This window comes from Erinaceus europaeus, chromosome 15 (genome assembly GCF_950295315.1).
Source record: "Erinaceus europaeus chromosome 15, mEriEur2.1, whole genome shotgun sequence".
NCBI classification, from domain to species: domain Eukaryota; kingdom Metazoa; phylum Chordata; class Mammalia; order Eulipotyphla; family Erinaceidae; genus Erinaceus; species Erinaceus europaeus.
The window spans coordinates 83,504,244-83,531,971 of NC_080176.1; the positions used below are offsets into that span (position 1 = coordinate 83,504,244).

At 42.9% G+C, this 27,728-nt stretch overlaps 1 protein-coding gene across 7 annotated transcripts in view; it reads right to left on the reverse strand.

Annotated features, from left to right (window-relative positions):
• Positions 1–27,728, reverse strand: part of TMX3 (thioredoxin related transmembrane protein 3) — a 127,090-nt gene that overhangs the window by 73,040 nt on the left and 26,322 nt on the right. For 5 of the 7 annotated variants that reach the window (XM_060174016.1, XM_060174019.1, XM_007524094.3 and 2 more), the window contains 7 exons: positions 27,351–27,449; positions 18,741–18,798; positions 18,313–18,366; positions 17,504–17,560; positions 11,811–11,940; positions 10,129–10,197; positions 437–3,935 (listed from right to left, as the gene is read on the reverse strand). In XM_060174016.1, coding sequence (XP_060029999.1) covers positions 3,675–3,935; positions 10,129–10,197; positions 11,811–11,940; positions 17,504–17,560; positions 18,313–18,366; positions 18,741–18,798; positions 27,351–27,449 — 728 coding nt within the window. In that variant the 3' untranslated portion in view covers positions 437–3,674. Of the gene's footprint in view, positions 1–436; positions 3,936–10,128; positions 10,198–11,810; positions 11,941–17,503; positions 17,561–18,312; positions 18,367–18,740; positions 18,799–27,350; positions 27,450–27,728 lie in introns of those variants that run through there. The other 2 variants (XM_060174017.1, XM_060174018.1) reach the window with 1 other exon arrangement.

Consider the following 27,728-nt stretch of genomic DNA (forward strand, 5'->3'; position numbering starts at 1 on the left):
ACAGAAGGGGAAACACAATGTACAGCTTGGACTGGGTTTGCTGTATCACACTGAAGGAAAGGGCTGCGTGTGTATAAAGGGAGAGGGGGCTTTCAGGTCCTCGTGCATGATGGTAGACCACCTAGGTGAAGGGTTCGTGTTTTGCAGAAAATAAATTTTTATACATGTACCTACAACTGTCTTTACTGAAAACCATTCATCCCAATAGAAGAAAAAAAAAAATTAAAGAGAGTAGGGAGGCACTGTGGTGGTACTGCACGTCTCACTAACACTGGGGCCAGGATCTGGGCGACAGACGCAGCAACATAGGCGCCTACGGGTGAATCATTTCATTAGCCTAGTTGTCCAAGTTGTTTGAAGTTTGGCACACTGAGCTATTCTTGTTGCACACAAAATGTAAGCCACTAAAAAAAAGCAAAAAACGGTGACAACTATACATATTTTCAATTTATTTTAGAAAACACAGGTTTACAGTTGATGCCACAAGGCAGGGTAGTATCTTAAGTTCAACAAGTTAGTAATACAGACTTTTCAAAAAACCTTTATAGATTAGTCCAAAGTAGAAAATTATTATTATTATTATTATTTTTGCCCACTCTTGGACTCGACACATTCAGGAAAAATATATATTTATAAAAATAAAAGGCAAACCGAATCCCACCAGCTGATAGTCTTAATATCCCATATGGTTGTAACGGAACAGGCTCTGCATGATAAGAACAGCAAAATGATTTTCTCCCCCAGTCTACCTTTGTATCACACATGAAGCAATGGTGAAAACAGTTTAAGCTACTCTTTGCAAAACCAGCACAAAAAGTCCCTGAAACAAAATACAAGAAATACTTCCAACAAAAATGAGTACAAGAAAAATACAGTTCTATTCATACAGACTCTTTCTTCAATCTCTAGACATTCAGATTTTGATATACCTCACACAAGTTTCAGATAATGGTAGCTCGAGAAATGTCCACGTGCATCATCAAACAAGAGTGGCTGCAAGCTTTGAGGGTACAAAGTTGAAACAAAAATGCACTTCCTTTGTTGAGACATCTTTAAATGAAGTAATAGGATGCATCTACGTCTTTGTTAGAAATGGAATTTTATTGGAACTTAATGGAAAAAAACCCAACTGGTATGCTCCCCTCTCGACATGTAATCATAATAAGTACATCACTGAGTTAGCATACCAATCCTCTACTAGTTTAAGAAGTCCACCTTTATGTTGACGTAATGTTTCCTGAAGTGGGAATAGGACTTCTAGGAAGTCTCAATAATCACATTGAAGGGAAAAGTGTACAAGTGAGCAAAAATTCTCAATCTGTTTTGAGTAGTCCAACAACATAAAAACAAGTAAAAAGCCGTATTTTTATATAAAAGGAAAGTACTCACAGTCCTTCTACACACTGTGTACTCCCAACGACACAATCCTGAGCACACACACAGGAAATGAGCCATGATGACAAAATCATGAAAAGGAGAGCAGAACACAAAAGCTTTCAAAGACAAGAAAAGCCCAGAACTCAAAGGATGATGATCCAACGTTTGTTTGGTGCCTACTGAGTTACTCTCTTCCTCTTTGAGGTCTTTTGCTTATAAGTGGTGCTTGATGAAAGACAAAGGCGTGCAGATGAGCCAAAAACGTGAAGGCAGGGCAGTGACATTGTCCACAACACTGCGGCACTGCCTCTAGTGGCAGCTGAGTTCTAAGTTCCTTCCAGGACTCAAGGGAGGCTCTGTGTTTGCACTGCTGCCAACACCACCTTGACCACTGGGAGCGTCACCATTTATCTTCCCAATGAATTTCTCGGCACTCTTTAGGAAAGAATCTACCCGGTCAATCGGCAGAATATTCCTTCGAGTTCTATCGAAGATCATTTTATTCTAGTATTTTCTGAAAATTACTGTAACCGTGTATGTGTTTTACAACTGAAGAGAATGATAGTGGAGTGTCAAGCATTCAGGTGTGGGTTATTAAATAGGAGAAGAGCACATGGGTATAATTAAAGTCACCAATAATGCCTAGTACTAGAGATACAAGAATTTCAACTTTGTGATCAGTGGGCCATTAGAGCCAGCTAAAGGCTGCCCTTGGGGACGAAAGCCCTGGGACAGCTTCAGTGTCAGGACCATGAATTGTATACTCTGAGTGTGATGAAACATTTAAAAAATTCAATAGTGAACAATCCCTCAAATAATAGCTACCTAATAAGAAGCAGAAACTTAAAAATGCAGACCTCAGAAATGATTTACAATAAAACACACCATACTGTCACTTAATGAAATAATAAAGCTCTACTTTACTTGAAACAGACACCCTCCATCCATTTTACCGTCATATATACAAGATGAGAGCCCACTACTGAGAATGGTTGAGAGGGCTGCAGATGGAGAAGGTAACGGCAGACGAGAGCTCTTTAAGTCACAGGCAAGAATATTTTGCCTGTAGATTAAGCCACTCATTACTCAGCCTGAACATATGACAAGCCCGGGGTATTACATGAATAGATCAATGTGAGTAAATGGTCTGTGCACATACAAATGTGCATGTATGCACATACACACTAGATCACAAGTTACAATGTCATAAAACCAAAATGAAATATATTACTTAAAAAAAAGGAGCTTTTTAGTCAAAGGAAAATTTTACAACAGAAGATATCCTGATAAAAAAAAAAAATAGCACAAAGTGTTACTGTAAAGAAGGGCAGGAGATACAAAGACCCCTTCCCTTCCTTTCTGTAGGACCACTGACTTTCTCGCTGAGAGTTTCGGGGCAGGCTGGCACAACAGCTCACTTTGAACAGTGTGCTGCTTTGACCTGTGCACAGTCCAATTCGAATGTGCCTCCAGGCACTGAAGGAAGCTTCAGTGCTGTGGTCTTTTACACACATTCTCATTCTCTCTCTCTCTCTTCCTCTCTCTCTGACTTTCTGTCTCTATAAAAAAAAGGGGGGGAAACACACAGACACACACACCCAGGGCAAGGCTGATTACTCCAAGTAAAGCCTTTCTATGCTACAAAGATTAAACAAAGCTATGCCCCCTTCACACACATTTTTTAGACCCATATGAAAATTTTATAGTAGCGAGCTGAGTATACAGTTAAGATACTTCTTTATATTTCCTCTGCTTTAAAAATACTAACTAGCAAAATAAAATCACTATGCTCTATAAACCCAAATTCCCTTTATTCATGTCATCTTAATTTCATCTGTGGAAAAGTTATTAGTTCTCTGTAAAGTGACTCTATTTTAAAGACTTAATTTTGCCCATATAAATCTTATCTAAAAGATGTGGGGAGAATGGATGGTCAGAGATGGAGTAATTACTATTCTAGTCCAAACATGTATCTTCTACTTGACTGACAAAATTGAATAATTCTGCCCAAGAATCTTATTTTCAGCATAGAGAGACATGCAAGTAGAATTGATCTGTTACAACATCTAGTAGGGGAACTGATGAGGTGTTTTGACTTTATTTTAGACAAATGTTTCTCCTCTGCCCCACACACCTACCTCCCCCAGGAAGTAAGGACTATTTGAATCCATGCAGATGGTATCACTGAAATACAAATAACAGGGTCTCTTCTGTAAAGATCATGATTCACTGTCAAAATTCAATAAATACTCTGGAGTAACTGCAAATTCCAGCCAACATTCTGTCCTCGTGGAACCTCAGTCTGTCTTCTTTTCCAGCACATCCTTGGGTTCCTGATGAGGGGGCGCCAGGGCGTCTTGGCTCCGTGGCTCCAGAGGCTCCTTGCTCTCTTCTTTGGGGTCCTGGCCCTCAACTTCACTCCTGGGCACCTCGTACCGTTCCTCTATGTAGCCTCCATCGGTGTCGGCTGTGTAGATTCCGTAACACATGATACTGATGACACCCAGTGGCAGGCCAAAGAGAAAGCAGCCCATCAGCGGAGAGCTCTTGAAGATAGACTAAGGAAAGAGAAGGACGGTTCCATTACTCTGGGGTAGCCTCTGTGAGCACAGGCAGGAACTTGCTGCCCTGCTTCTTAGTTTCAAGGAACTCATATCGGTAATATGGCAGCAACTACAGTGTTAAAGACACTGTTAGACAAGGAAAACCTGTATGTGTATGAGAGAGAATGGCTCTTAGTGGCTAAAAGAAAAAGGTACCAGGGCCTAAGCTGGTAGAGTGACATGTCACCCTGCACAAGAGCCTGGGTTTACGGCTCTGCTCCCTATCTGCGGTGTGCTGGGTGGGGAAGCGTCATGAGCAACATGAGTAGTGGAGCAGGAGTCTCCTGTTCCCTCCTTCCTTCCCTCCCTATACCAAGGAGAGGAAAAAAAGAGCTGGTCGGGGGGCTCCCAGGAATGGTAGGGTTGTACAGGCTTGGAGCCCCAGTAATAACCCTGTTGGCAATAAAGGAAGCATTATCCTTAGGCTGAGACCGCCTCCTCTGTTCTAAGAAAAGTAGTTGTACTTCACTGGCTTAAATGGTGGGCCTGCCTGAATCTCTTGAGAACCATATGAGCAATTTTAGTGGACAGCTGGGACTAAGAACCTGGAGGAAGGTTTCTCAGAATGAAGGTGTGCTGACATGGAAACAAAAGCAAGAACGAGGAGGAATGAGTGTGAGGGAGGGGCTGGGTGGTGGTGCACCCTGTAAGCACACACGTCACAATGTGTAAAGACACGGGGCTAGAGCCCTCTGTCCCCACCTACGGGGGACGCGCTGAGGCCTGAGGCAAAACTGCAGGTGTCTTTCTTTCTCCCCCTCTCTCTTCTTCCCTCTTGATTTCTGTCTCTATAAAATAAATACATACAAATATATGCAATATTTAAAAGGGGGGAGGGACCCCCAGAAAACAGAGGAGTATGCAAAGCTAAGGAGAATGCTATAGACTGACAGTGATGTCTATCGCTGAGGCTGAGAAAGGGGTGAAACTCATTAGCTCAATGCTAACAACGGGCAGTGATGGACAGAGCGGACTGCAAGCTGGGCAGCGCAAAGAAATGAAGAGGCGCCTCTCTGTTGAGCTGGAAAATGGGAGACTCCTAGAGCTCCAAGCAACACAAGAAGAAGGGTTCAGACCCAGTGAATGGGAAGGATGGCGGCAGGGAGAAACTCTAAAGACTTTTCAGAGTCATTACGATAAATGGCTCACCAAGTGTATTAAGTTAAATGATTTCAATTTCGTTAGATCCTCCAATCACAAAGAAAGGAATCAGAGCAATTCCCACCCAGTTAGTGGATTTTTCTCTTTGCAGTTCTACAGTATCACACATGTGTGCTTCCACTGCTTCTGAACTGACTTGCTCCTTCTTCTCATTTCAGGGGTAGAGACAGAGAGACTGAGGCCTCAAGCAGAACTCCCCCTCACCCCCTTCAGACACTCCAAGGGCGGTGCTCAAGCACAGGCTCCGTGTACCAGCAGGGCATGGACCTGCTGGATGAACAGCCCTGGTCCTGATGTAGAGAGTTGTCAGAGAAGTCGGAACACATCTTTACACAGAAGAATACATCCTGAGTGACCAGGTGGTGGTGCCCCTGGTTACGAGCACACATTACAGTGCTTAAGAACCCAGGTAAAAGACCCTGGTCCCCACCTGAAGGAGGAAAAGCTTCACACGTGGTGAAGCAGAGCTGCAGGTGTCTCTGTCTTTCACTCTCTGTCTGCAACTCCCGTCTCAATTTTTCGGTCTCTATGCAAAAAATAAATAAATTTTAATAAATACATCATGACTTTTCCTACACGTCAATATTTTCTTTTTTGATTTTAGAGGCAGAAAGAGAGATGGTGAGTGCAAGAGATCAGGCACCAAAGCCTTCAACACAGTGGGGCTGGGTTGAATGTGCAGTAAGGCAGCACACTTGTCTACACTAGTCCTGGGTGAGTGCAGTAAGGCAGCACACTTGTCTACACTAGTCCTGGGTGAGCGCAGTAAGGCAGCACACTTATCTACACTATACCTAGGTGAGTGCAGTAAGGCAGCACAATTGTCTACACTTGTTCTGGTGAGTGTGCAGTAAGGCAGCACACTTGTCTACACTAGTCCTAGGTGAGTGCAGTAAGGCAGCACTTGTCTACACTAGTCCTGGGTGAGTGCAGTAAGGGAGCACACTTATCTACAATAGTCCTAGGTGAGTGCAGTAAGGCAGGACACTTGTCTACACTAGTCCTGGGTGAGTGCAGTAAGGCAGCACACTTGTCTACACTAGTGCTGGGTGAGTGCAGTAAAGCAGCACTTGTCTACACTAGTCCTGGGTGAGTGCAGTAAGGGAGCACACTTGTCTACACTAGTCCTGGGTGAGCGCAGTAAGGCAGCACACTTGTCTACACTAGTCCTGGGTGAGTGCAGTAAGGCAGCACACTTACATACACTAGTCCTGGGTGAGCGCAGTAAGGCAGGACACTTGTCTACACTAGTCCTGGGTGAGTGCAGTAAGGCAGCACTTGTCTACACTACTCCTGGGTGAGTGCAGTAAGGCAGCACACTTGTCTACACTAGTCCTGGGTGAGTGCAGTAAGGCAACACTTGTCTACACTAGTCCTGGGTGAGCGCAGTAAGGCAGCACTTGTCTACACTAGTCCTGGGTGAGTGCAGTAAGGCAGTACTTGTCTATACTAGTCCTGGGTGAGTGCAGTAAGGCAACACACTTGTCTACACTAGTCCTGGTTGAGGGCAGTAAGGCAGCACTTGTCTACACTACTTCTGGGTGAATACAGTAAGGCAGCACACTTGTATACACTAGTCCTGGGTGAGTGCAGTAAGGCAGCACTTGTCTACACTAGTCCTGGGTGAGTGCAGTAAGGCAGCACGCTTATCTACACTAGTCCTAGGTGAGTGCAGTAAGGCAGGACACTTGTCTACACTAGTCCTGGGTGAGTGCAGTAAGGCAGCATTTGTCTACACTTGTTCTGGGTGAGTGCAGTAAGGCAGCAAACTGGTCTACACTACTCCTGGGTGAGCGCAGTAAGGCAACACTTGTCTACACTAGTCCTGGGTGAGCGCAGTAAGGTAGCACTTGTCTACACCAGTCCTGGGTGAGTGCAGTAAGGCAGCACACTTGTCTACACTAGTCCTGGGTGAGTACAGTAAAGCAGCACTTGTCTCCACTAGTCCTGGTTGAGTGCAGTAAGGCAGCACTTGTCTACACTACTTCTGGGTGAGGACAGTAAGGCAGCACACTTGTCTACACTAGTCCTGGTTGAGTGCAGTAAGGCAGCACACTTGTCTACACTAGTCCTGGGTGAGTGCAGTAAGGCAGCACTTGTCTACTCCAGTCTTGGTTGAGCGCAGTAAGGCAGCACACTTGTCTACACTAGTCCTGGGTGAGTGCAGTAAGGCAGCACTTGTCTACTCCAGTCTTGGTTGAGCGCAGTAAGGCAGCACACTTGTCTACACTAGTCCTGGTGAGTGCAGTAAGGCAGGACACTTGTCTACACTAGTCTTGGGTGAGTGCAGTAAGGGAGAACACTTATCTACACTAGTCCTGGGTAAGTGCAGTAAGGCAGCATACTTGTCTACACTAGTCCTGGGTGAGCGCAGTAAGGCAGCACTTGTCTACACTAGTCCTGGGTGAGTGCAGTAAGGCAGCACACTTGTCTACACTAGTCCTGGGTGAGTGCAGTAAGGCAGCACACTTGTCTACACTAGTCCTGGGTGAGTGCAGTAAGGCAGCACACTTGTCTACACTAGTCCTGGGTGAGTGCAGTAAGGCAGTACTTGTCTACACTAGTCCTGGGTGTGTGCAGTAAGGCAGCACTTGTCTACACTAGTCCTGGGTGAGTGCAGTAAGGCAGCACTTGTCTACACCAGTCTTGGTTGAGCGCAGTAAGGCAGCATACTTGTCTACACTATTCCTGGGTGAGTGCAGTAAGGCATCACTTGTTCACACTTGTCCTGGGTGACTGTGTAGTAAGGCAGCACACTTGTCTACACTAGTCCTGGGTGAGTGCAGTAAGGCAGCACTTGTCTACACTAGTCCTGGGTGAGTGCAGTAAGGTATCAGTTGTCTACACTAGTCCTGGGTGAGTGCAGAAAGGCAGCACACTTGTCTGGGTGAGTGCAGTAAGACAGCACACTTGTCTACACTAGTCCTGGGTGAGTGTGCAATAAGGCAGCACACTTGTCTACACTAGTCCTGGGTGAGTGCAGTAAGGCAGCACACTTGTCTACACTTGTCTGGGTGAGGGCAGTAAGACAGCACACTTGTCTACACTAGTCCTGGGTGAGTGCAGTAAGGCAGCACACTTGTCTACACTAGTCCTGGTTGAGTGTAGTAAGGCAGCACTTGTCTATACTAGTCCCAGGTGAATGCGCAGTAAGGCAGCTCTTGTCTACACTAGTCCTGGGTGAGTGCAGTAAGGCAGCACACTTGTCTACACTTGTCCTAGGTGAGTGTAGTTAGGCAACACACTTGTCTACACTAGTCCTGGGTGAGTGCAGTAAGGCAGCATTTGTCTACACTTGTTCTGGGTGAGTGCAGTAAGGCAGCAAACTTGTCTACACTAGTCCTGGGTGAGCGCAGTAAGGCAGCACACTTGTCTACACTAGTCCTGGTAGAGTGCAGTAAGGCAGCACACTTGTCTACACTAGTCCTGGGTGAGTGCAGTAAGGCAGCACTTGTCTACACTAGTCCTGGGTGAGCGCAGTAAGGCAGCACTTGTCTACACTAGTCCTGGGTGAGTGTGCAATAAGGCAGCACACTTGTCTACACTAGTCCTGGGTGAGTGCAGTAAGGCAGCACTTGTCTACACTAGTCCTGGGTGAGTGCAGTAAGGCAGCACTTGTCTACACTAGTCCTGGGTGAGTGCCGTAAGGCAGCACACTTGTCTACTCTAGTCCTGGGTGAGTGCAGTAAGGCAGCACATGTGTACACTAGTCCTGGGTGAGTGTGTGGTAAGGCAGCACTTGTCTACACTAATCCTGGGTGAGTGTGTAGTAAGGCAGCACTTGTCTACACTAGTCCTGGGTGAGTGCAGTTAGGCAGGACACTTGTCTACACTTGTCCTGTGTGAGTGTTTAGTAAGGCAGCACACTTGTCTATACTAGTCCTGGGTGAGCGCAGTAAGGCCGCACTTGTCTACACTAGTTAGTCCTGGCTGAGTGTGTAGTAAGGCAGCACTTGACTACTCTAGTCCTGGGTGAGTGCAGTAAGGCAGCACTTGTCTACACTAGTCCTGGGTGAGTGTGTAGTAAGGCAGCACACTTGTCTACACTAGTCCTGGGTGAGTGCAGTTAAGACAGCACACTTTTCTACACTAGTCCTGGGTGAGTGCAGTAAGGCAGCACACTTGTCTACACTAGTCCTGGGTGAGCGCAGTAAGGCAGCACACTTGTCTACACTAGTCCTGGGTGAGTGCAGTAAGGCAGCACACTTGTCTACACTAGTCCTGGGTGAGCGCAGTAAGGCAGCACACTTGTCTACACTAGTCCTGGGTGAGTGCAGTAAGGCAGTACACTTGTCTACACTAGTCCTGGGTGAGTGCAGTAAGGCAGCACTTGTCTACACTAGTCCTGGGTGTGTGCAGTAAGGCATCATACTTGTCTACACTAGTCCTGGGTGAGTGCAGTAAGGCAGCACTTGTCGACACTATTCCTGGGTGAGTGCAGTAAGGCAGCACTTGTCTACACCAGTCTTGGTTGAGCGCAGTAAGGCAGCAGACTTGTCTACACTAGTCCTGGGTGAGTGCAGTAAGGCATCACTTGTTCACACTTGTCCTGGGTGACTGTGTAGTAAGGCAGCACACTTGTCTACACTAGTCCTAGTGAGTGCAGTAAGGCAGCACTTGTCTACACCAGTCCTGGGTGAGAGCAGTAAGGCAGCATACTTGTCTACACTATTCCTGGTGAGTGCAGTAAGGCAGCACTTGTCCACACTTGTCCTGGGTGACTGTGTATTAAGGCAGCACACTTGTCTACACTTGTCCTGGGTGAGCTTAGCAAGGCAGCACACTTCTCTACACTGATTCTAGTGGGCTGTTTTGCCTGGCCCCAAATATGTTTTCTTAAGAACAGACCACTTTTTATCTTGCAAGTTGAAGGGACACTTTTTTTTTTTATTATTAACTTTAAAATTCTAGGTTTAACGTTAGACGTAAGGAATCCAACAACCCACAATCTCGGCTACAGCGACATAAAGCAATAGTTGTAACTTACCACAATTGTAGATTTGGCATCAAATACGATTCTTTTCAGTCTCTGCCAAATGCTATCACCTCCTTGGGCCTTAAAATCAACAGGAAGACAAATTATTTGGACTCATCCCTTGCAATTCTGTATGCAACCCAACTTTACAGCCTCCGGTCGAGTCACCACAAAGACGAGTGAAATACTGAGAAGAACCGTGCCAAATACTGATGGGGTTTCTGTCATCCCCCGCCCCCACCTCATCTTTTGTATCCACACACTTGGGAGAACTCATTTCCTGCACAGGCTGAGGGGCACCCACCTCCGGTGCTGGCCTGGCCACTTCCTGAGTTCAGCTGATACTGCTGAGGCAAAATCAAGACAGGGGGCTCTGTGGCTTAAGACAGAGTCTCCCTGAGCATGAAGCTCCAGAGAAGGAAGTGCTGAAAGGCAGAGAGAACAACTTCGGGATGAAAACCAGCTGATTCCCACATTTAGCCTTCCATGAAGTCTGACTTCCTCCTCGAATTTCCCAGCTCAACGACCAGTATGATTTCCCTGTGCTTACTCCTTTACAGACAGAAAAGTTCTTACTCATCCAGGTAAGTGCTCTCAATAGCATCCTTTTCACAAATAAAGTAAAATTCCTATTATGAGATTAACAGTTTCCAGAGAAAAACACTCCTCACTCAGTGAGTGTTCATTTTATTTTATTTTTTAAATTTTGTTTCATTTAACCAGAGCACTGCTCAGCTCAGGCTTATGGTGGTGCGGGGCATTGAACCTGAGACTTTGGAGCCTCAGGCATGAGAGTTTGTTTGCATAACCATTATGCTATCTACTCTCCAACCCTCAGTGAGTGGCTTGCAAATACAGTCTGGGTGAGGCAGAATCACACTTTGTGTTCGAAGCAGGGAGGCGAGGCAGCCTCGATTTCTTTCCTACTTGATTGAGTCACCTGGATCAGCTCCCCATCCTCCAGCAGCAGCTACGACTGCGCCTGATAAATGCTATATAAATGCTACGGCACCACCAACACAGGGGACTATTCCTTCAGTGTCTCTTCTCCATGTTGCTAACTGGGGACTCGCGCAGGTGTGATTTCACTGCCCCGGACACTTTTTCATCCCAACAGAGAGAAGGAGAGATACCACAGCACCATCATCATTTCTGATATTTTATAGGATAATATTTAGAACTCCCTATTGGAAATCTGCTCCTCTCTCTCTCTCTCCACACACACACACACACACACACACACACACACACACACACACACACACACACACACACACCAGGGCTCTGCTCAGCTCTGGCATAGGCCTCTCAAGGGTAGGACCCTGAATGTCAAGCATGTGCTTGTGCTCTGCCATTAAACCTTCTCCCCAGCAACTCCATCTCTCAAAGTATCTCCTGCGGTGTTCAGAACAGTGGCCGTACTCGGCTGTTATCTTACCCCCACTCTGAGTCCCAACAGCACCTCTCAATCACTGAGACCCCCACGAATGCCCTTCAACTAAGATGTCCTCTGCTAGGGACTGGAGAAGCACAGCAAGCGGCCTGAACCTCCCCCCCTCACAGTAAGGGGCCTGGGCCCCCCCACCCCTCTCAGGAAATGGCTGATGACAGAAATGAAATTTTATCCAGTGAACGATGACTTTTAGGGGCAGGGAAACACAGTCCTCCCATAAAGCTGAAAGTGCCTGACGTACTTGCACTGTGCCGTCCAGGATGCTGTGGATGAACTGGACCATGTCTTCAGCACTCTGGATCTGTCTGTCCAGTAAAAAGTACTGCTGGTTGGAAGTGTTCAGGACAACTACCGTGGGGATGTTCAGTTCACTGTGAACAAAAATGAAGATACAGGGTCAGCACACAGGCAGCCAAACATCAGAACACTTCGTAGCTCAGTAACTGTGATTATTAAAGGAAGGCACCACATTGTTAGTGTCAGTGTTAGTGTCCTTGTGTGTGCTGAGCCAGGGTCTCAGGCAAGACCAATTTCACCTTCTCCAGGATGGCTTTTTTTCTTTTGCATTCTGACAAATGTTTAGAGTGAGGCCACCGCATCTGGACCACATGGAGTGCTGTGGTACTCTCATGTGGTGCTGAGAGTCCAGCCTGTGGAGTGTGCGTGGAAAGCTATGCTCCTACCTGGCCAGCTATCTCTCAAGTTAAAGTACTGTATTAATGACACTGCTTTCTTTTATTCCCAAAAAGGAAATTACAAGTTTTGCATCAACTTAAAAAAAAACTATCTCAATTAAAACTTTCTAACATGATGTAGAGACAGTCGAGTTATCACAAACATACAGATAAAAAACTGCACGTAGGAAGCATAAATTTCAGGCCTGGGTGGTGGCTCACCTGGCTGGGCACACACATGCACAGGAACCTGGATCGAACCCCCAGCCCCCACCTGCAGGAGGAGAGCTTTGCGAATGCTGCAGCAGGGGGGCAGGTGTACCTCTTTCTCTCTCCTGTCATCCCCTTCTCTCAATTTTTGGCTGTCTCTATCCAATACATAAATATAACAAACATTTTTTTTTAAATAAAGCATCTATTTCTAGGCAGTTTATTCCTGCCACGCATTTATTCTCAATGCCCTTATGTCTTGCCATCTGAAGCCCACCTTAGCTGAATGGCACAGAGATACACACAGGTTCTTACATACACAGCCTTGGTTCCTGCTGTGCAGGCTGGGAGAGGCCAGCTGTGCCAGGTGCCCCACTCCCCTCCCCAGTTCATACCCTTCCTCCCAGAGGCACCTGCAGCCTCTTACACTTCCAGTCTCTCTCCACTGCCTCCTGATTCATCTGCAGAGCGAGCTGTCAACCTGGGAGGTCTCAACTGCTACGTAGTTAGACTAGACGCCCTATGGACCACCCAGAACAACTCCTGATTTTAAGGTCCTCAGTCTTAACTACATCTGAAAAGGGTCTGTTGTCATTCACATATTCTGGGATCTAGGGTGTGAACTGGGGGGGGGGGGTACTCTGTATGGCAATGGGGGAAACTGGCGAGACACTTGTCAGTAAATATATTTCTGATAGTTTATTAGATTCAAAAATTAGGAGTTTAAAGCACTTTTTAGAGCTGAGGAGATAGCATAATAGTTATGCAAAAGACTCATGCCCGAGGCTCTGAGGCACTAGGTTCAATCCCGAAATTAGAGTTTAAGTCAGAGAGAGCTTAAAGTCAGAGAGAAAGCTGGTCTCTTTCTATATCTCTTCTTTTCCTCTGCCTTTTTCTGTATCTCTCACTAAAATAAAATACTTAAAGTAAATGCTGGCTGGGCCAGGTGGTGGGTGACACACCTGGTTAAGTGCGCAAATTATAGTGCGCAAGGACCCAGGTTCAAGCCCCTGGTCCCCACCTGCAGGGGGAAAATTCATGAGTGGTGAAGCAGGGCTGCAGGTGTCTCTCTGTCTCCCTCTATCTTCCCCTCTCAATTTCTCTGTCTCTATGCAATAATAAATAAATAAATAAAACATTTAAAAAGGGTGAATTTAAAAAGAAATAACTGCCGGTAACTTTCTAACATTTTATAATAGTTGTGCTTTTACTGCGAAGTTCTAAACCCTTTTCAGAAATAATCTCAGTAGTTGCAGCCCACATAATGCGAACCGCTGACTACCTAAATGCTTTAACAGTGGCAATAGATAGCCCGATGTCTTAGTGACCTACTAGAGACACAGGGCGAGAAGACCACGGCACACCTTCCTTCCACGTGGTGTCCTGGCTCAAAATGTGACAACACACAACCCAGGGAGCTAGCTTGCCACCTCCAACCCCGGTTCTAAACTTTCCCGACTATCAGAAACTCAGGGACATGGGGTGAAACACACCTGTGTATGGTTAGTTCCTTCTCTAATTTGAATTAAGTTCAGATAAAAAAAAACTGAGGGTGGCAGCCAGAACAAGGTGTCTTGAGTGGGTGCCCTAGTGGCATCTAGCAGCCTGGGAAACACTCTGCTCTGTTCTGTGTACTGGAGAGCCCAATTGCCCAGGGAAGCACCGGGCTGTGCACCCCTGGAGAGTCACCAACCGAGCAGACAGCACCATGGACACCTCCAAGTGGCCCTGCCACATGAGACAGAGCTAGCCCACCCAACAGCTCAGCCAAGATGGAGAAAACCAACTGCCTTGGAGCCAGGAGTAGCAACAAAGCGGACCCAGACTGTCAAGCCTGAAAACAGTGACTGCTTGGGGCATAAGCAAAGGCTCCAGTATTTCTATCATTAGAAAAGTTTCCAAATTAGGATAAAGATATAATAAACTTAGGGACTCAAATAATGGATTTCAAAATAGGATAAGCCCCATACAATTCCATGCCTCTCTACACCATCAACTTCAAAGCCCTGAAAATATTAACTACTTAATGAAAGCACCTAGAATGAAAGGAAGCATTAGATAGATCAATCCAAGGGAGGGCAAATTTCCTATCTGATACCAGGAGGTCACACAGGAAATAAGAGCTGAGTAGGGAAAATGGTTCAAGAGGGAAAGTGGTGGACTGAGGATCCAGGTTTGATTCCCAGCACTGCATGAGTGCTACTGTGCTTGTGTGTGTGTGTGTGGGGGGGGGGGGGGAGCGGGGGTCCTGTGTGTCTGTCTATGCCTTATGTGAAGATGTCTTATTTAAAAAAAAAAACACATTTAAAAAAAGAAAAAGAAAAAAGTATCAGCCCTGAATTCTATGTCCTATGAGACAGAAATGAAAACATAAAGATACTGTCGGCCAAGGGAGACTAAGAGAAATTGCTGACAGACAGTTCTGAGAGCATGGCAAGGATAATCCCTCAAACACAGAATATATGGAAGAAAAAATCTTCAAATGCCAAGAAGAAAGAGCGATAAAAGGGATGGAAATCAGGGTAAACACGAGAGACCATATTCGTTCTCACTGCTTTAAAAAATGCTATTTGGTATCTGAAATACAATTTATAATACATTATGTGGCAGAAATACTCAAGATAACAGTATTTATGAAGTGAGAAAGGGAGAGGAACTTAAAAACTTGACACCAGCAGATTAGGACTAGTTACAGATATGCAGAGACATCCTATAAATAAATCACAATTCTAGGAAATATTCAAGTAATCAGAACAATTAGAGAAACAAGCATCAGAGGGAGGAAACAGAAAACCTTTAAAAGGCAGGTACCAAACAGCAGGATCTCACTGTCCTGTGGGACAATTCACCAAAAAATGGCAAAACTACAAGCACGCTTGGACGGATGGACAAGACAGCTCAATCCTTCAGATTAAAGGGCAGAAGCGATACAGAATGTGCTCTCGACCATAGTGACAGTGGGCCAACATTTCTAACTTGCAACTCATGTTAGAAGTAATACTTATGGACCTCTTCTTTGGTGAATATTCTGCTCAGATCCTTTCTCCACTTTTGGTGGGAATGTAAATTGGTCCAACCCCTGTGGAGACAGTCTGGAGAACTGTCACAAGGCTAAAAATGGACCTACCCTATGACCCTCCAATTCCTCTCTTGGGGCTATATCCTAGGAAACCAAACACACCCATCCAAAAAGATCTATGAATACTTATTTTCATAGCAGCACAATCTACAATAACTTCCAAAACCTGGAAGTTACCTAGGTGTCCAACAACGGATGAGTAGCTTAGACAGGTGAAGTCCACACACACACAATGGAATACTACTCGGCAGTTAAGAATGATGAATTCTTCACCTCATCTTGGATGGAGCTTGAAGGAATCAGGTTAAATGAGATAAACCAGAAAGACAAGGATGGATACAGGATGATCTCACTCATGCACAGAAGCTGAAAAACAAGACCAGAAAGGAGAGCACAAAGTAGGAGTTGGACTAGGTTTGGTGTGTTGCACTACAGTAAAGGACATGGTAGGGTGGGGGTGAGGGTATGGCTTTCAGGCCCTGGTGCAGGATGGTGGAGGAACTAGCCTGGGGGTAACAGTGTTTGCACAGAAAACTGAGAAATTTTACACATATACCAACAACTAACTGTATGTAATGTAAACCATTAATCCCCCAATAAAAAAGTTGCTGACTTTATCTGACCCATAGAGCAGCTGGTCAGTCATCCTCTCTAGTCTGTTCCCCATCTTCACGCCGGGGCTATTTTAAGCCTGCACCCCTCTCCTCAGCCTTGTTTCCCTAAAGCCTCTTTCTTGTGCTTGCTGTTATGTTTGGCCTTAACAAATCTCTCTCAATTCTTTATTCAGCTAACTTCCTGATAAGTGTTTTTTGCATCTTTCCTCTGATGTAAATCAGAGAGGTGTGTGTGTGGGTGGGTGTGTGTGTGCAGGGGGGTAGAAGACAGAGAGGAGAGGGGAGGCTAGCACCCGACGCAAGGGGATGTCTGCGTTTCTTATGCTCTCCGCTACCTAGACCTCTGACACAGGTCCCCATTTATCAACTGTTGCCTTACAAGTGGACAACACGCTTTTGAAGACACTGATTCCAACTTGCCCTTGTCTTCATCACTAACAGTGTATAACACTAAGGGATTCGCTCAATGTCTGCTGTGTAGAGTAGACTGATTCATATTTAGTAATGCCCAACAGGTTTGGAAAATCGTTCTAATTTTCAGAACTGGCAAGTTAGATCTTTACTTGATAAACTTAATCAATGAAACTTGTTTTGTTATAGTTAATTTTATTCATAGATTTTTTTTTAACTTTATTTATTGAAATAGAGACAACCAGAAATGGAGAGGGAAGGGGGTGATAAGAGAGGGAGAGAGACAGAGAGACACCTGTAGACCTGCTTCACCACTCACAAAACTTTCCCTCTGTAGCTGGGGACCGGGGGCTCGAACCCAGGTCCTTGCCCATTTCAATGAAACTACTTCAATCAGTTATCTTAGTCTTTAAGTTCCCCATAACAGCAATCCTCATTTGTTTCCCAGGTTTTGCCTAGCCGCTGGGCTGACTTCGTAGAGAGGGAGAGAGGGAGAGAGGGAGACACAGACAAAGAGAAAGACCACACTGTCCAGCTTCCCTGGTGCTACAAGCGCTCCATGCCTCACACCACGACTTGAAGCCGAGTTTGGCAAAGCCAACTGCCTACCTGTAAACCACTGCTTCAGCCCCAGCAATTCATTCTTGAATGTTAAAATGTAAAGAAAAAAACCTTTTTTCTGTCTAAGTTATAAGTAGTTTTTTAAAATAGAGTTTAAGATCTGCATTGAATCAAAACTGCAAAATTTAACCAGTTTTTGAATATGTGTGTGTGTGTGTGTGTGTGTGTGTGTGTGTGTGTGTGTGTGTGTGTGTGTGTACATGTGCAGGGCGATGAACTTGGTGCTTCAAAAGTAAGCTTAAAAACTCAATCGTTTAATGAGGGGATGACTGTGTCAGAATACAGGTTGCCTGCTAACAAGATCATCCTTTGCCACTATACTTACTCCATCAGCAAGGTGTTTATATAGTCATTTCCATCCATATGGCCAAACTGAAGGTCCCTAATCAACAAACCAAGAGAAAAAGAACAATATTAGGTTAAAAAAAATGCAAACACACACACACAAACCCAAATACAAGGGATTGAAATGCATGAACGCCTGTTAACTATAAAACTAATTAACTGCACCACATAAAATAAATGGGAATTCTACTACTGTCTTTGAGATACTGTTATAGATGAGAATAACTCTTGAATTGTTGTACATGTTTCACATGCAGTGCTGTGTAACCTTTTCTGACATATGACCTAAGAAAGATTACCCTTCCCCCCTTTTTAAACCAGATCACTGCTCAACTCTGACTTCTGGTCATGGCTGGGATCAACCTGAGACTCTTGAGCTAGCTCCCCAGCAATTTTTGTCGTTGTTGTTGTTATTGTTGATATAGATAACAAACAGTTTAAAGCACAGACAATTCATGCTGAAACACAATATAACTCATTTCAGCTCCTTGATTCACTTCCTTTTCTTGTTGGTAGTCACTGGGACTTTACCACTCCAGGCTGATTTTCTGAGACAGAAGGACAGAGGCAGAAGTAGGGAGAAAGACCACACAGCACTGAGTGTGTCTCAGTGCAGTGTGTTTTGGGCTCACACCTGGCTTGTGCCCATGGTGTCCACAGTACATTACCCAAGTGAGCAATCCTGCTGGGCCCTTGATTCATTTCTGAAAGCACCCCACTATTTATTTTGCTTTACAATACTATAACATGTAAGCAGATGAAAGAATTCTCTAGATTCTAAGTACCTACCTGTGGAATTGGTCTCTGTAATCTCTGGCAACTTCCTTAATGATTGACTTTAATCTACGGAAAAACAAGCAGATGAAGCTTTCGTCTCTTCAGCTGATCACCGTAATCTGTCAGCCATGATACTGCAACCTTACCTAAGGCAGCCAGGAAGGTCAGATACTATACTGCTCTTATCAGAAGCCATGCCAACTCTACACTGGACAGTCTGTGAAGCCTGTTCAAGACCAAGTTGCAGCTTGCACTGTCTTTGTTTCTTAAATGCCACCTAATACCAGGTCAGCTGGCTGTCAGTCTTTCTCCTGCTGGCTTTTCATTTCACATGAGGATTTAAGAAACTTTTACCCATGCACCAACAACTATGCTGTAAACCACTATTCTGTCTGATAAAATCATTACAAACAAGCAAAAAATATATCAAGATACCATACCTGGTATGTTCAACTGATGTATTTTTCTCATCAATAACTGCAATAGCCACAAGCTTTCCTAAAATCAAGAATGACATGGTCATTACTTCCTACAGTTCTCATTACATCAACTTTTTAACTATTACTCTAATTATGAACGGGGAATTGCCAAACAGTGCTACAATTTAACTCCAATTATCCTGCATGTGCTTGCAGAACGGAATAGTGAAATAGTCCAAGTGAGAAGAACATATTCATCTCCCATTCATCAAGATAAATTATTCAGGAGGTTCCCGGAAGATGGTGGACTGAGAAGCTGCTAGTGGCTTGAGCTCTAACTACATCTTCTGGAAACGGTAGGATTTTCTGCCTTTAGTAGGCCAGTCAATAAGAGGGTCCTAGCGGTGACACCAAGGAAGTGACTATAACTTAATTTGGGTTAAAAAATAGAGTAGAAAAAAAGGGAAAAAAATTTTTTCTTTTAAATTATTAAGCACACCTCCTCCCCCCCTCCCATAACCAGTCCCTGGGGACCAGGTCCTAGCAGGCTCCCCTGATGAGCCTCTGTCTTTACCAAATTCCTGTCCCACCAGGGAGTATCATTCATTCTAAGTCTATACCCTTCTGAAACCTCTTGCCTTTTTTCTTTCTAAGTAGCCAAATCCCCCCACCTCACCCCGCATAGCTAATTAAATAATTAAAAATAAATAAATAAAAAACTTTCCTTTCACCGCTCTTTGATAACTGTTCTTTTTCTTACCTTTTTCTTTTTTCTCTCTTTTTTTTTCTTTTTCTCATTCTTGCCATCCTTTCTTCCTTAATCCTACAGCTTCCAAAGCCACAGGCCCCATTCCCCACACCACCAAACTGTGCTTTTTTGAATTCACTGATACACATTTGGGAATTATTTTGGGGAAGAATTCTGACTCAGAGTGGACTCTCACTGCGAGTGTCTCTGCTCAACTTCCCTTACTCCTTTAGCTACCCCTAGAATATACAGTGGATAGTAGATTTGCATAAATGTCTATTTCAGCTATCCTTGTCTAGTCCAGAGGTTTTTTTTTTTTCTTTTTCTTAACAATCAGCTGCCTCTGATCACAAGGTTTGAGGTAATCTGGGACAGGGTTTTTTTTTTACCCTGGTCTATTTTATTATTAATATTATATAAAGGCATATATCTTCCCCCGCCCCCCTTTAGGTTGATCAGAATTAACTATTAAGGTATCTTTCATTGCTAGGGTAGTGGGCATCTTACCTATTGTGGGAGGAACTTGTCTGGTTACTCCTACCTCCTCTACAGACTCTCCCCTCCCTCCTCTTCCTAGCTAATTAAAAAAATTAAATTGAATTAAATTAAAAATAAAGTAATCAAAAAAAACCTTTCCTTTCACTGCTCTTTAATTACAGCTCTTTTTCTTATCTTTTCTCTTTTCTCTCTCTTGTCTCTTTTTTCTTTTTTTTTATCTTGTCATACACTTCTTCCTTCCTTCTTCTTTGCCTTTCTGAATTTGTGAATTATTTTGGGGAAGAAATCTGACTCAGAGTGGACTCTCTATGTGTGTATCTCTGCTCTACTTTCCTTTCCCCTCTTGTTACCCCTAGAATATACAGTGGATAGTAGATTTGCATAACTGTCTATTCTTGCTATCCCTTCTTTCTTTTCTCTTTCTTCTTCACTGGGATTTGGTTACTATTTTTTCACAGACTGGAGAAATTGTTTGGTAGTGATTAAACTGCTTCAATACTTGCTTCAGTTACTACCGTAATTCCTGAGGTTGGTGAGTGCAATTGTCATAAAGGTATTTAGTACAGTGTTGCTTGTACTCAGGACACAACAACTGAGGAACAACAGAGCATAAAAAAAGAAACACAGAAATCAAAAAAATGGGTAGATCAAAAACAAATAAAACTGCTACTCCAATGAATGAAGACAAGAGCCCAGAAGAAACTACAAATCAGCCAGAAGTAACCATAGATAAGAAAAGTATGCAAGCAATAATAAACTTATTAATCACAGAAATGAAAACAATATTGGAGGAAAGGAATGGCAGTATTAGGGAAACAAGAGTTGAGACCCCCAAGGAAAATACTGATTATCTTGAGGCAATTAGAGAACTGAAAGCTGAAATAGCTGTAATGAAGAAAAAAGCTGAGGCAAGGGAAAGCAGACTAACAGAAGCAGAAAACAGAATTAGTCAGAGCATGAGTTGCGAAAAAATGAAGAAAGAGGTGAAAGAGCTTAAAAAGAGATTGAGAGACACTGAAAACAACAACAGAGACATATGGGATGATCTCAAAAGAAGTAACATTCATATAATTGGCCTCCCAGAGGAAGATAGAGAGGAAGGGGAAGCAAACATTCTAGAGGAAATAATAGAAGAAAACTTCCCAGACCTGAATAACAGAAAGGACATCAAGATTCAAGAGGCCCAGAGAGTACCAAACAGAATCAACCCAGACCTGAAGACACAAAGACACATCATAGTCACAATGAGAAGAAGTAAGGATAAAGAAAGGATCCTAAAGGCTACAAGAGAGAAACAAAAAGTCACATACAGGGGAAAACCCATAAGATTATCTGCAGACTTCTCCACTCAAACTCTAAAAACCAGAGGAGAATGGCAAGATATCTATGGAGCCCTGAATGAAAAAGGGTTTCAACCAAGGATAATACATCCTGCTAGACTTTCATTCAAACTAGATGGAGGGATCAAAACCTTCTTAGACAAACAACAGTTAAAGGAGGCAACCATCACCAAACCGGCCCTGAAAGAGGTTTTAAAAGACCTCTTATAAACAAGAACATCACTATAATACTTGCAATATATCAGAGCAAACAAAAAAAATTTTTTTTGAACAATGGCACTACAATACATTAAATCCATATTATCAATAAATGTCAATGGTTTAAACTCACCCATCAAAAGGCACAGAGTGGGGGGATGGATCAGAAAACATAACCGAACCATATGCTGCTTGCAAGAATCCCATCTGTCACAACAAGATAAACACAGACTTAAAGTGAAAGGATGGATAATGATTAGAGGATCAATCAGCCAAGAAGACTTAACAATTATTAACATCTATGCACGCAATGAGGGACCATCTAGATACGTCAAGCACGTACTGAAAGAATTTCAAAAATACATCAATAGTAATACAATAATAGTGGGAGACTTTAATACCCCACTCTCACACTTAGATCAACAAAGCAGAGAACCAACAAAGATACAAGAGAATTGAATGAAGAGATTGACAGACTAGACCTCTTGGACATTATCAGACTCCTCCACCCCAAAAAACTGGAATACACCGTCTTTTCAAATCCACATAACACATACTCAAGGATAGACCATATGTTAGGCCACAAAGACAGCATCAATAAATTCAAGAACATCGAAATCATTCCAAGTATCTTCTCAGACCACAGTGGAGTAAAACTAACATTTAACAACAAACAGAAAATTATTAAAAGTCACAGAATTTGGAAACTAAACAACATACTCCTTAAGAATCACTGGGTCAGAGATTCACTCAAACAGGAAATTCTAATGTTCCTGGAAACAAATGAAAATGAAGACACAACCTCTCAAAATATTTGGGAAACAGCTAAAGCAGTACTGAGAGGGAAACTTATAGCCATACAACCAACCACATATCAAACACCAAGAAGAAGCTTGAATGAACGACCTTACTGCACACCTCAAGGACTTAGAGGAAGAGGAACAAAGGAACCCTAAAGCAACCAGAAGGACAGAAATCACTAAAGGTAGAGCAGAAATAAACAACATCGAAAATAAAAGAACCATACAAAAGATCAATGAAGCCAAATGCTGGTTCTTTGAAAGATTAAACAAAATTGACAAACTCTAGCCAGACTCATCAAACAAAAAAGAGAGAAGACTCAAATGAGTAGAATTGTAACCGATGCAGGAGATATCACAACTGACACCACAGAAATCCAGAGAATCCTGCGAAACATCTATAAAGAACTATACGCCACTAAGATAGAGAATCTGGAAGAAATGGAACAATTCCTAGAAGCATACGACCTTCCAAAACTGAACCAAGAACTACAAAATCTAAATGCACCAATCACAGACAAAGAAATTGAAACCGTTATTAAGAATCTCCCCAACAACAAAAGTCCTGGACCAGATGGCTTCACAAATGAATTCTACAAAACTTTCAGGAAACAGTACCCATACTTCTTAAGCTTTTCCATAAGGTTGAAGAACAGGAATACTTCCTTCTACCTTCTATGAAGCCAACATCACCCTGATACCAAAAGCTGATAGGGACAGAACCAAAAAGGAAAACTACAGACCAATATCTCTGATGAACATAGATGCCAAAATATTAAACAAGATCTTGGCCAACAGGATACAGCAACTTATCAAAAATATTGTTCATCATGACCACGTGGGATTCATTCCAGGAATGCAAGGCTGGTTCAACATCCGTAAGTCAATCAATGTCATTCACCACATCAATAAAAGCAAAGCCAAAAACCACATTATTATCTCAATAGATGCAGAGAAAGCCTTTGACAAAATCCAATACCCATTCATGCTCAAAACTCTACAAAAAATGGGAATAGATGGGAAATTCCTCAAGATAGTGGAATCTATATATAGCAAACCTACAGCCAACATCATACTCAATGGACAGAAGCTGAAAGCATTCCCCCTCAGAGTGGGGACTAGACAGGGCTGTCCACTGTCATCGTTACTCTTCAACATAGTATTGGAAGTTCTTGCCATAGCAATCAGGCAAGAGAAAGAAATCAAAGGAATACAGATTGGAAAGGAAGAAGTCAAGCTCTCACTATTTGCAGATGATATGATAGTATACATAGAAAAACGTAAAGAATCCAGCAGAAAACTACTGGAAGTTATTAGGCAATATAGCAAGGTATCAGGCTACAGAATCAATGTACAAAAATCAGTGGCATTTCTTTATGCAAACACTAAATCTGAAGAAGAAGACATCCAGAAATCACTCCCATTTACTGTTTCAGCAAAATCAATCAAATACCTAGGAATAAAGTTGACCAAAGAAGTGAAAGACTTGTATACTGAAAACTATGAGTTGCTACTCAAGGAAATAGAAACTGATACCAAGAAATGGAAAGATATCCCATGCTCATGGATTGGAAGAATAAATATCATCAAAATGAATATTCTCCCCAGAGCCATATACAAATTTAATGCAATACCCTTCAAAGTTCCACCAAGCTTCTTTAAGAGAATAGAACAAACACTACAATCATTTATCTGGAACCTGATAACACCTAGAATTGCCAAAACCATCTTGAGGAAAAGAGAAATGAAGGCATCACACTCCCAGACCTTAAACTATATTATAAAGCCATCATCATCAAAACAGCATGGAACTGGAACAAAAATAGGCACACAGACCAGTGGAACAGATTTGAAAGCCCAGAAATAAATCCCCACACTTATGGACATCTAATAAGGGGGCCCAAAGGAATAAATGGAAAAAGGAGGCTCTCTTCAATAAATGGTACTGGGAAAACTGGGTTGTAACATACAGAAGAATGAAATTGAAGCACTTTATCTCACCAGAAACAAAAATCAACTCCAAATGGATCAAAGACCTAGATGTCAGACCAGAAACAATCAAATACTTAGAGGAAAACATTGGCAAAACAATTTCCCACCTACACCTCAAGGACATCTTTGATGAATCAAACCCAATTGCAAGGAAGACTAAAGTAGAAACAAACCAATGGGACTACATCAAATTGAAAACCTTCTGCACATCCAAGGAAACTATTAAACAAACAAAGAGACCCCTCACAGAATGGGAGAAGATTTTCACATGCCAGACATCAGACAAGAAACTAATCACCAAAATATATAAAGAGCTCAGCAAACTTAGCACCAAAAAAGCAAATGACCCCATCCAAAAATGGGCAGAGGATATGAACAAAACATTCACTACAGAGGAGATCCAAAAGGCTAACAAACATATGAAAAACTGCTCTAGGTCACTGATTGTCAGAGAAATGAAAATTAAGACAACACTAAGATACCACCTCACTCCTGTAAGAATGGCTTTCATCAAAAAGGACAGCAGCAACAAATGCTGGAGAGGTTGTAGGGACAGAGGAACCCTTTTACATTGCTGGTGGGAATGTATATTGGTACAGCCTCTGTGGAGAGCAGTCTGGAAAACTCTCAGAAGGTTAGACATGGACCTTCCATATGATCCAGTAATTCCTCTCCTGGGCTTATACCCCAAGGACTCCATAACACCCAACCAAAAAGAGGTGTGTACTCCTATGTCCATAGCAGCATAATTCATAATAGTTAAAACCTGGAAGCAACCCAGGTGCCCAACAACAGATGAGTGGCTGAGAAAGCTGTGGTATATATACACAATGGAATACTATGCAGCTATCAAGAACAATGAACCCACCTTCTCTGACCCATCTTGGACAGAGCTAGAAGGAATCATGTTAAGTGAGCTAAGTCAGAAAGATAACGATGAGTATGGGATGATCCCACTCACCAACAGAAGTTGAGTAAGAAGATCTGAAAGGGAAACTAAAAGCAGGACCTGACCAAATTGTAAGTAGGGCACCAAAGGAAAAACCCTGTGGTGAGGGTTAGACATTCAGCTTCCTGGGACAGTGGGGGGTGGTAGTGGGTAGGAGGGATGGGTCACAGTCTTTTGGTGGTGGGAATGGTGTTTATGTACACTCCTAGTAAAATGTAGTCATGTAAATCACTAGTTAATTAATATGAGACCTTCTACCTTCTACAACCCACAATGACCCTTGGTCCATGCTCCCAGATGGATAGAGAATGGGAAAGCTATGCGGGGTGGGGGTGGGATATGGAGATTGGGTGGTGGGAACTGTGTGGAGTTGTACCCCTCCTGCCCTATGGTTTTGTTAATTAATCCTTTCTTAAATAAAAAAGAAAAAAATAAAATAAAATAAAATATAGGAGTAAAAAAAAATGATAAATTATTCAGTTTTTTCCAATTGACATGGTCAAGTTATAAACATCCTTCCATGCAACTCACAAATGAGTCATTGTGCTGAAAGTTAAAAATAATCAAGAATAAGTTGCTATGTAGCTCATCTGGGAACATGACTGCTTTACCATGTCTGTGGCTGGACATTTCTCATGTGTGCACCTGCCCAGCAGTCAGGGAGACAGCTCAGTAGGGTGTGTGTGTGTGTGTGTGTGTGTGTGTATCTGTGTCTCATAAAATAAATAAAAATTTAAATTTTTAAATAGAGAAATGTGACTGGGCACAGAGTATGAAATGGCTGGCTTAGGAGTCAGAACCAACACCCTCTTGAGCAAGTTAGAAAAAAAAAATAAGGGGAGTCAGGCTGTAGCGCAGCGGGTTAAGCGCAGGTGGCGCAAAGCACAAGGAACGGCATAAGGATCCTGGTTCGAACCCCGGCTCCCCACCTGCAGGGGAGTTGCTTCACAGGTGGTGAAGCAGGTCTGCAGGTGTCTATCTTTCTCTCCTCCTCTCTGTCTTCCCCTCCTCTCTCCATTTCTCTCTGTCCTATCCAACAACGACAACAACAATAATAAATACAACAATAAAACAACAAGGGCAACAAAAGGGAATAAAAAAATAAATATTTAAAAAATTAAAAAAAAATTTTTTAAAAAGTGTGTTTGTCAGAATGAACGTTCTTTATGAGGATCATGACAAGAGAATCTCCTCTATTAATTCTTAGATTAAAAAAAAAAAAGAATATTCAGTACAGCTTTCCCTTTCTTTAAATCCCAAACTATGCTTCTTACTTATCTAGATAACATTAAATTGTAAATGGAAAATTAAGTAGCTAACGATTAACCACAATTTACTTTTCATTTGTAATTAATTCACTGCAAGTCTACAAAACACATCCTCTTAAATCTTAGATGGTTGTACAGTTTCTATTTTTTTTAATATACATGTATCTGGAATTACATAATTTAAAATTTTCATTTTTTGCTTCTATATTTATATTTGCTTTGCTTGTTGTTTTTAATAATTATTTTTAAGACACCAGGCCAATTTGATTCACACCTTTTCCTTACAGGTAAAACTTTAAGAAGTTGTGATAAGCTATACTCCAGCTCCTACCATATAACTTCCTTTGTTTATTTTTCCTCATCTCTTTATTATTGAGACTGTCTTCTGTTTCGCTTATTGATTTTTATCTTCTGTAGAACTCAGACCTCGCTCATGCAATTTTACCGCGAGTGGGCCAGCTTTCTCACTCAGACAGAGAAGCACCACAGTTTTTCCCATAAGTAGGGGGATGAATTGTCTGTCGTGTCAGGGTTTGAACCGGGGCTCTAACCCTACCCACTGGGTTACCCAGGGCTGGCGTTAAGGTCATACAGTTGTCCTAGTAGTATCGATGAATTCTCAGCCCTAATAGTAGACCCCCTGCAGTGGATTTCTCATTCACTAACAAAGGAATGTTCTTGGGCAGCACTGATCTACATCCTCATAAACCAAAATGAGGTATTTACGTCTAAAAGGAGAAATGAAACAACTTAAAATTCATCTCGCACACAATGAGAAGTAAGCACTCATGTAAGGGAAAGCTCTGGCATAGCGGAGAGCTGCAGAGATGCTTGTTACCAGTGTCTCCAAGCTCGTACAGGAGGAAGCCGTCCACCGTCAGGTAATTCTGAAACCTCTCTCTACTGATCCAGGAAGACAGGTCACCGTCTTCGTACTCTTAAAAAAAGAAAACAGTGCTGATAAGATAGAGTGCAGACACAACTTTAACATGTGTGTCACGTTCTAGCAGTTTGTGTGAAACGTCTGACACAGGATCACGATTTTAGATTTCACTTTGAAAAACCTACTCTAAGTAAACAAATGTACAAAAGGGCAAATATGAATGGGATCCACGTCATTCTTCACCTGGCGGCATGACTACAGAGAGTAAAACATAATTGACAAAAAATAATGCAAGTCATTAAATGTTCTGTATAAAAGCTAGCTAGAGTACAC